This window comes from Hyperoodon ampullatus (genome assembly GCF_949752795.1).
Source record: "Hyperoodon ampullatus genome assembly, chromosome: 1".
Lineage (NCBI taxonomy): Eukaryota > Metazoa > Chordata > Mammalia > Artiodactyla > Ziphiidae > Hyperoodon > Hyperoodon ampullatus.
Window position 1 is genome coordinate 126,491,454 of NC_136914.1, and position 14,289 is coordinate 126,505,742.

General features: G+C 47.1%; 1 protein-coding gene across 1 annotated transcript in view; it reads left to right on the forward strand.

Moving 5' to 3' along the window:
* Positions 1 to 2,308: 2,308 nt before the first annotated feature.
* The window catches only part of HTT (huntingtin), a gene marked incomplete at its 5' end in the record, with an annotated part of 136,361 nt that continues 124,380 nt past the window's right edge, over positions 2,309 to 14,289 (forward strand). Inside the window, one exon of the mRNA XM_079712430.1 lies at positions 2,309 to 2,526. Within this exon, the coding sequence (XP_079568556.1) occupies positions 2,309 to 2,526 (218 nt within the window). The remainder of the gene's footprint in view (positions 2,527 to 14,289) is intronic.

The following is a 14,289-nucleotide window of genomic DNA, read 5'->3' on the forward strand; positions in this document are numbered from 1 at the left end:
GATCTTGGACTTCCAGCCTCCAGGACTGAGAAGATAAATTCTTGTTATTTGAGCCCCCCAGTCTGTGGGACTTTGTTAGAGCAGCCCTAGCGAACTAATACTCTTATCTGTTGCTGTGTAACCAATCGCATGGTGGCTTAACAACACAGGATCTCACAGTTAATTCGGACCAGGAATCTGGGCACAGCTTAACTAGGTCCTTCACTCCCTGGTCTCTCAAAAGCCTGCGTTTAAGTACCACCTGCCTCTCACTTGAAAGCTCAACTGGGCAGGGATCCACCTCCAAACTCATGTGGTGTTGGCAGGATTCAGTTCTCCCTGGGCTGTTGGCCGAGTGGGCCTCCCAACGTGGCAGCCCTGGCTTCAAGAACGTGTGTGCAAGCCAAGGTGCAGACAGCCAGCAGGACGGAAGGCTCAGTCTTTTGTAACTTAATCCCAGGAGTGCCACCTTTGCCTATTAGAATTTTAGAAGTGTCAGTGAAAATTCAATTAACAATCAAGTTAAGAAGAAAAAAGAGAATTTTATTCAAGCCAAATGAGGATTATAAGCCAGAAGGCAGGCTCTCAGAAGCTCTGAGAGCTGTTCCGCCTGGTAGAAGTCCAAGACACAATCATATATATTTTTGAGACAAAGGCTCATACATCGAAATGACATACTGACATTTTACAGAGAGTTCACCAAAGATACATAGTCCAGGTAAACTCTTACAAAGTGAGCAGTAAGTCAGTACGGCCCCCTCCAGAGTTGGGAAAGAATGCTAATCTTGTAAGAAGTTACATTGCTAGGTCAGAAGAAAGGAAAAGAAAAGTTGATCTCTACGGTCCAGCAGGCGTTCTCATCTTGGAGGAGGTCTGGTTAATGGGTAATGCAGATGCACACTGCACGTTAGGGAGGGAGGAGGCCCAAACGACATAGAGAACTTTCTGTTCAAACTTTTTTGTCTTGCTGTAAAATGTAAACCTTAATCAGAAGCCAGCCACCAGTGACAGCCCACTCTCAAGGGGAGGGGACTATACAAGGTGGTGAATCTCAGGAGGGGTCACTAGGTCATCCGAGAAGTCTGCCAACCACAGTACCTGACAGCCTGGAGCCCCGTCATTGTGGCCTGTCCTGTGTGAGGGCTGGCACATGGCTTGGCCTGTGGACAAGGGCCTTTATTAAATCAGGGAACTGGGACCTCAAGGCTTGCGGCAAGGTTCTCTGAGGTCCTTCCCCTGAAGCGGGGGCGGTTGCTGTCCCCTTGGGGACAAGGCTTCCTGTGGCGATGCTGGGTTCGCCTGCTTTGGGACAACAGGCGGAGACGTGGCTTGTGGCCTAGAACAGGTCGCTGCTCTGAGTGGGCTCTGGAGGCTTCATGCTGCTTGCCCCAGGCGGCTTCTCTGAGGGCCACCCACTCCCTGCGGGCAAGCGGACGCCGCCCCTCCGGGTGGCGAGGCTCTGGAGTCCGGGACCCTCCCACGCCGGCCGGCCTCGCTCAAGGCCGGCCTCGCTCAAGGGGGGCACACCCTTGGGCCGGGCAGTCATGCCTGTGGGGCAGTCTCTGGGATCAAAGCTGCTTCTCGCTGCACCAGCCACGGCCTCTCCGGGCAGCAGGCACTGACCAGGCAGGTTTTTACCACCCGTCCCTGCCCCAGGCCCTCCGCCAAGCCCCTCAGCTCCTCCTCGAGCTGCAGACTGGCTCTCCAGGGCTCCGCTCCTCTCTGGGGGCCACACCTGGGCTCCTGCCCTGAGGGTCCTCTGGCTCCGCGCGGGGCGACCCACTTCCCCCTTCCTCCTCTGCAAGGCTGTCTCGTGAGCCCTCCCTCCGCCCGGGCCGCTGGGTGAGCAAGCACCCTCGCAGGGTCTCCGGCTCCGAGTCCACGGCCGGCCCTCCCTGCCACCCGCCGGGCGTCGGCCGGGGTCTCCTCGACTAGGGGTTTCTTCCCGAGGGAGCATGACGCTCACGACCGCCCCGCCCCTCCTCGCCGCGCCCCTAATCCTCGCCCGGGAGGAGCGCTGGGGTCTCCGTGGTCGCGGCGGTCCTAGGAGGCGAGACGGCGGGCGCGGGGGACTGGCTAGCGCCGCGCCCGGCCAATGGCGGAGGCCGCCGCCTCTGGCTGTCAATCTCGCCAGCCTGGCCCCGCCCCTCCGACGGAGCGTCGCGGGACGCAGGGCCGCGGGGGCTGCCGGGACGGACCCAAGATGGCCGAGCGCTTCGGATCCGCTCCTGCCCGCGGCCCCGAGCCTCATTCATTGCCGCGCTGCTGAGCGGAACCGCGAGCAGGTCCGAGGGCTCCGGGGGCTGTTCCCGCGGGGCGGGAGGCCGCCATGGCGACCCTGGAAAAGCTGATGAAGGCCTTCGAGTCCCTCAAGTCCTTCCAGCAGCAGCAGCAGCAGCAGCAACAGCAGCAGCCGCCGCCACCGCCGCCTCAGCCCCCTCAGCCGCCGCCGCAGGCGCAGCCGCCGCCTCAGCCGCAGTCGCCGCCGCCCCCGCCGCCGCCGCCGCCGCCCGGACCGGCCGTGGCCGAGGAGCCGCTGCACCGACCGTGAGTGCGGGCCCGCTGCAGCTCCCCGGCCCGCGGCGACAGGGCCGCCCCGTGGTCCCCACCCCGTTCCCCGACCCCGCGTGGGTCTCCGGCCCTCGGCAGGCGTGGGGAGCCTCGCCGGCCTCTCCCGGAGGCGCCGGGGCGGCCCCGGCCCCAGTCCCCTGCTCTCCCGGCTGCGAAGTTAGGGGAGGAACCGGGGCTGTGTTGTGAGCAGAACTTGGCAGAGCCGAGGCCGCGTCCCGTCCCTCTCTTCCTGGTCTGAGAGGAGGAGGGCTGGGGGCGCAGGATGCTCCGGGAATTGGAGCCGGAGTGATGCGGGGACAGTGGTGACATCATGCCATGGGACGTCGGGCTGGAGGGCGGGGGAGCGCGCGCGGCCCAATGGAGAGCCTCCTGCGAGGGCCCCTTTAAGCAGCCTGTGGCTCGGGGCTGTCTTCCCGCAGCCTCAGGGCATTTCGTGTCGTTCGGGAGTCGCAGCGAATGTTGAGCATCAGGGAGAGACCGGCTTGTCTCAGCTCAGGTTGGCCTTAGGGCACTTGAATGAGCTGTGGTTGCCAAGTAAGCGGTGAACTGTCTAGACGGTTGTTGTTAACACGTGAGAAGCAATAAAACTGGCTTAAATATTAGGAAGAGTTGACTGCCCTTTATTGCCTTGTCCTCAGTTGGAAACAAATGACGTGTTGCTGAGGGAGAGGTTAATCGCTGGGGGCGAGTGATGTCCCTGTCACGAGTGTCGCAGTCCAGTTTGCCGGAGCAGTGGTGTCTGCGGACCCCACACACACTTCCTGTTGCTGACATCTGCTACTGTTTGGAAGCAGGGGGTCTCCGTTGCTTGTGCCAGGGAAAGTTTTTGTAACAGAAGAAGAGAGACCATTAACGACACCGTCTAAGAGAACCGAGTACTTTCCCTTGAAGTCTTGTGTGCTGGGTGTTCAGCAGAGGTCAGGGTGTGTGCTCTGCTGCAGTTCGGGCCTTTCTTTCTCATCTGGGTGTGTACAGGATGGCATTTAACGAGGAAAGTTTTCGCGAAGCCGCCCCTCTAAGAAGCGTACCTTCTTCAGGCTGATTCGTTTTTAGTAATGTTTTCTTCGTTATGCTTCTGATATGATCCTTGCTGTGTCCTGAGGTTTCATTAGAAACTGAGAATTTGGGGAGTAATTTTGGCTTATCTGTTAAAATAAAATCTAGAAACAAATTAAGTTTTCTGCTAAAAGGTGAAAAACCTGTTTGGATACTGAGAGGGGAAAAAAAGTTGGTTTTTGTTCGTTTGTTTGTTTTTTGACAATTTGATTTTTCTCTGCAGCAGGTGATTTATAACCATAACTATCCATTCCAGACTTTTATGGTCGTGCTTTTCCTGGAGTTAGTTGCTGTGGAAGTCCATGCCCTGCGTGATCTCGTATAAAGGCGGGAAGCACCAAGCAGGGCTCTGGGTGGGAAGGAAGACCTTACTTCCGTCCCTGTCTGCTTGTTCAAACACTTGGTCAGTCTGAAAATATGCTTTCTGTTTCTTATGCTGATTTGACAGAACCTGAATTAGCTTATCTTCTTCAAAATATGGGTGTAAAGAGGTTTCCTTCTTAAGCCAGCTTGACAAAGTAGATACATTTTGTTTCATTACTTTATTGTAAGGAAGTGTATGATTGACTTATTTTTAAAATTTAGTCTATCATTTTTGCATAAATAATACATTAACATGGTACAAATTCCAAAATTGCAAAAAGGTAATTAAAATGTCTCTCTCCCATTCCTTTCTCCTGAGTACCTAACTCCATTCCCAGAGGCAAGCTTCCTCCTTGTGTATCCTACCAGATATAATCTATGTATTATATATATGAAGATAGATTTAAAAAATTTTAAAAACAAAAGTACTTCAGAATAGTAACTTTGAAAGGTTCTCAGCATGCTCTGAAATCAACTGCATTGGGCTTAATTATAGTTACTTTAAATAAAATGCATAAATGTTACATTTTTATGTACTTTGCTGTTCAGAAAGCAAGTATTCATTAATTTTGAGTAACGAACTCACTGCTTTCAAATTTGGATCTTGGCGTTTCTGTTCAGATGTTTCAGCTGAAAAATCCATTCCCCAAAGTAAGATTGGCCAAAAGCAATTAGAAGGTAACTGTTCTATTTTTATGGCTCTTGCTCTCTGTGGAACTATAGTGTCACCAGCCACGCTTGGGCTTCAATTGAAGGATCTGAGTGCCTACTCCCAGCTCAGCGTATGGGATACAGGGGTTCCGGGCGGTACAAGCTACAGTCTCAGCAAAGCTGACGTGCAGGGCAGTGCCAGAGCTTGGCAGGGTCCTAACTGCAATTATGAGGCAGTTGACATTGGCCTTTGGCATTTTCTTACTCTCCTTCAGATTCCCTCCTAGTTTTTCTCTGATTTTAATTATTTGCTGAATGTCTAATGTATGCCAGCCAGTATCCTAATAGGTGCAGGGCTACAGCCATGAACAGATAAAGCTCTGCCCTCATGAAGCTTACATTTTAGTGAGGAACATAGACCAGAAATAGGATACATAAGAAAAATACACAGTATGTTAGACAGTGATAAACAAAGGAGGAACAGCAGCAAAGCAGGGAAGGGGGTCTAGGAAATGTCAGGGTTAATAAGGTATTGACGTTTTAGATAGGGTGTCCAGGGAAGGGCCACTGAGATGGTGTCTTTTTTTTTTTTTTTTTTGCTTTTTAAATCGGCCTTTATTTTATTTATTTATTTTTTTTAGATGTTGGGGGTAGGAGTTTATTAATTAATTAATTTATTTTTGCTGTGTTGGGTCTTCGTTGCTGTGCGAGGGCTTTCTCTAGTTGTGGCAAGCAGGGGCCACTCTTCATCACGGTGCGCAGGCCTCTCACTATCGTGGCCTCTCTTGTTGCGGAGCACAGGCTCCAGACACGCAGGCTCAGTAGTTGTGGCTCATGGGCTCAGTTGCTCCATGGCATGTGGGATCTTCCCAGACCAGGGCTCGAACCCGTGTCCCCTGCATTAGCAGGCAGATTCTCAACCACTGCGCCACCAGGGAAGCCCCGAGATGGTGTCTTTTGAGTAAAGACCAGAAAAGACTCAGGGATTGCCATAAAGGTATGTGGAGGGGCGTTCCAGGCAGAGGGAGCAGGTCCAAAGCCTGCTGATGGAGGAATAGCAAGGAGACAGTGTGGCCCGTTGAATTAGCCAGAGGGAGACTCTTAGTAGGAGCTGAGGTCAGAGAGGTAGAGAGAGTGCCGTACCAGATAGATCGGTAGGCCCTTCCTTCAAGGTGGACTAAAGACAGTGGCATTTATTCCAAGTGAGGTGGGAAGTAATTGGAGGGTTTGGTCTGAGGAGTGGCAGGAGTTGAGTTCCATTTTTAAATGAATACTGGCTGAGAACTGGGTGGGGGAAGCAGGGTGAGAAGCGGGAGAGCAGGTCGGAAGTGAGCGACGTGCTCAGGTGAGATGGTGGTGAATTCTGTCAGGTTGTTGGCAGTGGCAGGGTGGGAACTGACTGAATTCTGAAGGTAGAACCGACAGGACTTGTTCATCTCTGTCTGCTAAGCATGACATAATTTAGCTATAGTTGGTGTTATCAGTTATATTCAACTGCAAGTAATGGAAAACTCTGCTGCCATAACTTAAATAGGAAGGAATTTATTATAAGACAGCAGTGTCTGCTTGAGGAAGCTCCCCAGTGATTAGGGACCCAGCTTCTTTCTTTTACTTAACTTGCAAACCCTCATCCTCATTCTTTCCCATTTTTAAAGTTGGGTTGTCTTTTTATTGTTGAATTGTAACAGTTTTCATAATATTCTGGGTACTAGACCCTTATCAGATGCATGATTTGTAAAATGATACTCCCTTTCTTGGGTTGTCTCTTCACTTTTTTTTTTGGCCCCGACCTGCGGCTTGTGGGGCAGCTTGTGGGATCTTAGTTTCCCGACCAGGGATCGAACCCGGGCCCATGGCAGTGGAAGTGCGGAGTCCTAACCACTGGACCGCCAGGGAAGTCCCTATACAGTCTTGATTACCATTAGTATTTTTTTTAATTTTTAAAAAAGATTAATTTATTTATTTTTGGCTGCATTGGGTCTTCGTTGCAGTGCGAGAGCTTCACATTGCGGTGGCTTCTCTTGTTGCAGAGCACGGGCTCTAGGTGCACGGGCTTCAATAGTTGTGGCACACGGGCTCAGTAGTTGTGGCGCACGGGCTTAGTTGCTCCGCTGCAGGTGGGATCTTCCCAGACCAGGGCTCGAACCCGTGTCCCCTGCATTGGCAGGCGGATTCTTAACCACTGCTCCACCAGGAAGTCCCTGCCATTAGTTTTGTATCACAGTTTCAAGTCATGAAATGTGAGTCCTCCAACTTTATTCCTTTTCAGGATAGTTTTGGCTATTCTGGGCCCCTTGCATTTCCATTTGAATTGTAAGATCTGATTGTCAGTTTCTACGAAGAAGCCAGCTGGGATTCTCTGATGGGTATTGCATTGAATCTGTAGATCAGTTTGGGGACTATTGGCATCTTAACAATATTAAGTCTTCTGATTCTTGAACATTGGCAAACATTTTATGTAAATGGTACATCTCTGTAGCAACCATTAAACTCTGCCATTGTAGAAAAAAAGCATCCAGAAGCACTATGTAAGTGAATGTGTGCCTCTGTTCCAATAAAATTTTATTAAGGACGTTGAAATTTGAATTTTGTATAGTTTTCACGTCATAAAATATTATTTTTGATTTTTTTTGGGGGGGATCAACCGTTTAAAAATGTAAAAACACTTCTTAGACTGGCCGAAACAGGTAGGCTGTAGTTTGTCCACCCCTAGATTAGATATGATAGGACCACTTTGGGGAAGCATTTCTTTTTTGGTTGCTTTTTGTTAACTACCTTAAAAAAAATTACACATATACGTTGTAACAACATCTTCAAATAGCACAGAAGATGGAAAGCAAAGCTTTCCTCCCTGGCTGTCCTAGTCTCATTCCCTAAAAATAACAATTGTTAAGTTTCTTTTGTTTTCTCTGATTTTTTTTTTTTTTTTTTTTTTTGCGGTACGCTGGCCTCTCACTGTTGTGGCCTCTCCCATTGCGGAGCACAGGCTCCGGACGCGCAGGCTCAGCGGCCATGGCTCACGGGCCTAGCCACTCCGCGGCATGTGGGATCTTCCCGGACTGGGGCACGAGCCTGTGTCCCCTGCATCGGCAGGCGGACTTTCAACCACTGCGCCACCAGGAAAGCCCGTTTTCTCTGATTTTTTAATGCATGTCCAAGTCCTTTTTTTTTTTTTTTGCATGAATGAGCTCACACTATATTATTTCACTTAGTATACCAAAGACATTGTTTCATAGCAGTACCTATCATTCTTATTAACTGCTATATAATGCTGTAGAATTTCTTTTTAAAAGAGGACTTACGGAGATGTAAAGGCAAAGGTCTTACAGTGTCCTGGCTTTCCTATTCTCTCCTCCTTCAGAGGCCCCACCCCCATTACCTCTGGTCCCTGCAAGTGAGCCAACCACTCAGTAAACTACCTTGGAATGGAAGTCTTATTCAGATAGCAAGAAGGAAAAATTAACACAGTATAAGATACTGTTTAATGTTGTGTTAACTTGAATCAGTTTGGGTGCTAGAATATGTGTTAGAGACGAGATATGCCATAGATCCTTGCTGCTCGGAGTGTGGTCTCAGGGCCAGCAATTTGGTATCACTTGGGAGCTTATAAGAAGTACGGATTCTCTGCCCTACCTTAGACCTCCTGAATCAAGAGTCTGCATTTTAACCAGGTTTGTGAGCAATTTATGTGCACATTAAAGCTTGAGAAGTTCCACTGTAGATGATCAGGACCTACTTTTCTGTTGATATAATATAATATAATATAATATAATATAATATAATATAATATAATATAAAATTCCATCAGCATTTGGGAGGGAAGACTTACATTGCTTACATCTGTCCAGGTGTAGCTGAGGCAGTATCATTTCTCTGTCCTAGGGCCATGGAGCATTTGTGTAGCTGTAAAGTACGGTGTAACACTGACAAGTAAGCTGTGGTGGCATTAAGAGCTCCCAGCTACTGGGAATGGGCAGTTAAGTGGGGACTGGACTAGATGACCTGGAAGGATTCCTTTCAACTGGGTGCCTGTTGTGTGCCAGGGCCTGTTCTGGGTCCTTGGGTTACAGCAGTGAACAAGGCCAGTGGTGTTAAAGACTATGGAGAAAGACAAAACACAATAAGGGGGAGAGGGGCTTTGTGGTGTTGTTTAGGGTGCAAAGTGCACTGAGAAGGTGATGCTGGAGCAGGGGGAGGGGGGTGGGTATCTGGAGGAGGTGAGGTCCAGGTAGAGGGAACAGATGAGTGGGAGTGCTTTCCATGTTGGAGGAGTAGTAAGGAGGCCAGAAAGAGGAGATGAGGGTAGTCGTTTAGGGCCTGTACCCCAATATAAGGACTTTGGATTTTACTCTGACCAGATGCTTACTTGTGTAGTCAAACAAGTGATATAGCTTACAGTGCTAAGCCAACACCAATTGCTGGCTTGGAAGGAACTGGGTCACTTAGTCATCGCTGGTGGGACTATAAAATGGACAGCTACTCTGGAAAACAAGCAGTGTCTTGTAGAACTGAACATAAAGTTACTATATGACCGGGCAGTTGCACTCTTGGGCGTTTATCCTGGAGAAGTGAAAACTGTTCACATAAAAACCTTTACACAACCGTTTGTAGCAACTTTATTCATAATAGCCAAAAACTAGAATCAGCTTAGATGTCCTTCAACAGGTGAATGGTTAAACTACTCAGCAATAAAAAGGAACAAACTCCTGGTAATACATGCAACAACTAAGATGAATCTTGAGGAAATTATGCTCGTGAAAACAGCCAATCCCAAAAGGTTATATACGGGCTGATTCTACTTATGGAACATTTTTGAAATGACATAGTTCTAGGAGTGGAGAATAGATGAGTGGTTGCCGGGGTTAGGGCTGCGTGGAGGTACAGAGTGGAGGGCCAAGGGACGTGGGTGTGGTTTTCAAAGGGCAGCTCAAGGGATCCTCAGGGTGATGGAAGTGTTCCCTATCTTGACTGTGGTGGTGGATACACAAACTTACACATCTGATGACATTGTGTACAACTAAATGCACACATCCCACACAGGTGAGTAAAAGTAAAACTGGAAATCTAAAGATCAGTGGATTGTATCACCGTTCTGGCTGTGATTGTTTTGCAGAATGTTAGCATTGGGGGAAACTGAGTGAAGTATACACTGGCTTTCTTTTATTGATATTTCTTACAGTTGCATGTGAATCTACAATTACCTCATTAAAAACTTTTAAAAAAAGATTTTTTAAAAATATTTATTTGTTTATTTATTTTTGGCTATGCCAGATCTTAGTTGCAACCCGTGAGATCTTTAGTTGCGGCATGCAGACTTAGTTGTGGCATGCATTCGGGATCTAGTTCCCTGACCAGGGATCGAACCTGGGCCCCCTGCATTGGGAGTGTGGAGTCTTACCCACTGGACCACCAGGGAAGTCCCCCTCATTAAAAACTTTAATTAACAAAAAAGGCCACCCTGGTGGACAGGGAGCAGGAATGAAAGAGGCAATTAAAGTAATCAAAGCTGATTGAAGTAATCAAATCAGTTGGGAGGCTGTTGAAGTAATCAAAGCTAGAGGTACTGGCAGCTTGTGCCAGGCTGGGAGCAACAGTGCTGGTGGCGAGGAGTGGTCACATTCCTTCCTCTGGGGAGGAAGAGCTGCTGGGATTTGCAGACAGATTTTTTAAAAAATTGAGATTATGATTTACATATCATAAAATTCACCATTTAAAAATGTATAACAGTGGTTTGTAATATATTCACAAGGTTCTGCAACCATCACTACTGTCTGATTTCTGGAACATTTCATCACCCCGAAAAGAAAGCCCCTCTCCATTAGCAGTCAGTCCCCATTTTCCCATCCCCAGCCCCTGGCAACCATTAATCTATTTCTGTCTCTATGGATTTGCCTGTTCTGGACATTTTTTGTGAATGGAATCATACACATGGGGCCTTTTGTGTCAGACCTTTTTCACTTAGTATAGATCGCATTTTGAATTGCACCTTCTTCTATTAGTAATTGTTACAGTACTCAGTTAAATTACTAGTAAGAAAGGCTTTCACAGCCCTTTTCTGTGATATAGACTGTGTGGTGGGGAAATCGTAGGCCTTGTTTCCCCTAATCAAACAGTACTTTTTCTTTTCAGCCGTGTCGAGCGGCTTGTGGGACCTTAGTTCCCTGACCAGGGATTGAACCTGTGCCCTTGGCAGTGAAAGTGTCGAGTCCTAACCATTGGACCGCCAGGGAATTCCCTTAAGCAGTACTTTTATTTTAAAATTGTGTATGAAACATAATTCCAAAATGACTTCAACAGGTGAATGGTTAAAGGAATGGTGTTCCATTCCTTCTTAAAAAAAAAAAAGATCCGAAAGAGTCCTAATCTTCTAGGAACACTCTCATTAGTATAGTACTTGGTGAAAGTTAAAGAGCAGCTGATGAGGAATCAGAAGACCTGGATCTCTGCCCGGCCATTTACTGCCCTGCTCCTGCAGGCGGGGCAGCCTCTAGATCTCAGTTTTACTCATCGTGTGGTGTGTGTAGGCACCATGTGTATGTGACAGTACCTGTGACCACAAATAGCAAGACAAGTGCAAGATAGGTGATCATTTTCAATTCCTGGGGTAGTCTAGGTCCTCCCTTGCACACCCTCAACCTGGAATCAGATTTTTCATACGTAATTCTAAAAATAAGAATTTTGATGAGAGGGCTTGAATTCCCATTTTCAGAATTAGTTCTTTGATAATCGTTTTAACGTGATTGTAGTGTGCCTGTAGAGTCCTTGATTTTTATATGTTCCTCCTCCTTACAGATGCATGTTTGTGTACAGATCGCTTCATTACACAATTAGAGGGGGCTGACTGTGGTTTGTTTTCATTTTGAAGGTGGAGTTAAAATAAGCACGTTTACAAAAACAGCTGAAGGATCAGGACTGTTCTTACCTTGTTTATCCAGCTCTTATCCTGCTCATCCAGTTCCTGCCTAGAGTAAGGCTGTTCCGTTTTCACCTTAATTTCCATACTTACTCTTCTTGTAGAACCAGTCAGTTTGACATCTTAGTTCATCAGCCTAATTAAATTCCATGGGGGAATGAAATAGTTGTAGTTTTCTTAAACTTCCAAGTTGGTTTATTGGACAAAATAAGACGGGAAGGAGGTATTTGAAGCAGGGACCATGGCATGTACAAGAACTGAGTTTGAAGGTGCATGACCAAAATGACTGAGTTATTTCCAGTGGCCAGAGTTCCCCCCGCAGGTTTCCTGACGGAGGAAAGTAGCCTGAGGCCAGACTATGCTGGGCCTGCTTAAGCCAGGTTGGTGTTTGCACTGGGTGGGAGTGTTTGTTACTTTGGGGCTACATTGCTGCCCTGACATCTTTCAGTGGGTAGTGTTGGAAGGGTTGTTTATTTCGTTTCTGATATTTTTGGTTAATGCCTCTTTGTTGGGGTGTCTGAGGGTAAAGTCTGATCCTCACACTTTAAAATGTGGGTATTCTTCAGTGTGATAAAAGAGAAGATTTTACAGGATAAGTATTTTGGTAGCAATCAGGTGGTTGGTTTTTATGCTCCTCACCCAAAATAGGTACTTAGTAATTATTGTTTAAATTTTAATAGCAAGACTAGGAACCACTGAAGACTTTGACTGTCTATCTGAAGAATCTTAATGATTTTAGGGCTATCTATTGAGTGTGGAAAAGATGAAAATTTAAATATACTACGGTAGATTTTTTTTTTCCCCCTCAAAAGTGTTTGGATTGCTGGAAAATGATTGTGGATGAGTTAGGAAGAGAAACTTAAAACGTGTGCTTTCTTTGTAGCTGACCATGATAGAATGTGTGCTGCCCTCTTTCTGGCAGTAAAGTCGTGAAAGTCAGGGTCATCAGACGTGCTGTGATTGATGTCTTGGTCACAGCCAGAGGGGCTGAGGGCTGCAGCTCGGGCTCCACGAAGTGCTTGAACTCAAGCCTGTGGGGTTGCCCTACAGTTTCTCTCTTTTTTAAGCTTTGCTGTTTCAACTTTTCTTTCCATCTCTTGGTTCTGCAAACTCAAGTTTAAAGTAATTATCATTTATCTTCTGAATCCTGTTTGTAAGACTGACTTAAGAACTTTTGAGTCAGTTTTAACGTGTATGTAACTTACTCTCCTACAGCAAAAGCTTACTTATCCATTCCTTTGTTGTCTGTCTGAAACACCTTCTCCAGTGTAGGTGCTGTGCTGAGTGCCAGGGAGAGAGACACCATATGGCCCTTGCTCTTAGTGAGTCTGTCATCCCTGGGGAGGAAATTGCAGGAACAGTTACTACCAAAGAGTGTGATGGAGGTGCTGGCTGACGGCCGGGCCTAGGGCAGGGTCCCGGGTGAATAAGGCAGTCTTTCCCCACAAGTAGCTTGGAGGAGGAGCGAGACCCAAACAGACAACGGAAGAATGTATTTTTATTTTGGTGGGTGAGATTGATGTTTTCTCTTTGACTTTCTGCTAGTTTCATAAACTTTTGCTCAAGTTCTGGCTTGGGGGAACAGCACAGTAGGTCTTAAGGAGATCAGGCGGCAGGTCCAGAGAGCTGGATTGTTTATTGTTACCTGTACTTTTGTGGTTTATTCCACATGTGAGGAGGGAGACAAGGTTCTTCTTGAAGCTCATACTTGTATTTATCACTTTTCTATTCTGACCATCGTCAAGTAGTGAAGTCCACTCAGTTTCATGTTTGTCGACCTTTTTCTGATTACCGTCCCCCTAGGAATCACTTTAGACCTCACGGTAGGAGGCTACCCAGGGAGGGGCCACTACCTATGTAGCTAGGAGACTGGGTGTATGAATTCAGTTCACTTAAGGCCTTTGTCAGATTCTCACTTTGGAAAAGAGTAGTGGATAAGTGAGTTAGTTTGCTTCCTAATGTGCTTGGAGTGGTCAGTGTTCTTTAATTTTCTTGATGGCTGTCTTAAACTAGGTAACCTCTGAGCTGCTGTAATAGAGACTTTAATGTGGTGGCTCAAAGAAGAGAGCATTTAAATTCTCATAGCGCTTTCTTTTTTAATTTGAGGTATTTTATTTATACACACACACACACACACACACACATATATATAGTAAAATGTACCCTTTTTAATGTACAGATCAGTGAATTTTGACAGTTGCATAAAGCTGTGTAACTACTACCACAATCAAGATTTAGAACAGTGCCATCACCTCCTAAAGATTCCCCCTGCCTCGTACCTCTTTGCTGTCAACTCCCCCCTCCTCTGCCAGGCCCCTGGATATTACTGATCACCTTATGTTTCCCTGGTTTTGTGTCTTCCAGAACGTGGCATAAATGGAATTATCCTTAATGTATCTTGAAGCTGATACATTGAGATTCATCCTTGTGTGAATCAGTGCTTTGCTGCTTTTGACTGCCAAGCAGTGTTCCGTCATTTGGCTGTGTCATTTTTCCATCCACTGGGACATTTGGGTTGTTTCCATCACAGTGTTTTTGAAGTGAGTGACTCATGAGGGTGGGTGGTGAGGGGCCTCTGCCTCTTGTGGTCACTTGGGACTCAGGCTTCTTCCATCCTGTTGCTCTGCAGCCTCTTGTTGTCTTTATCTGTATAATCAAAAACTGGGTGTTAGGAATGTTTGTTCCAGTCGGAGGGAACTAAAAGGGGGAGGGAACTAAAAAGGGGGAGGGAACTAAAAGGGGGATGCCCAGGGCGA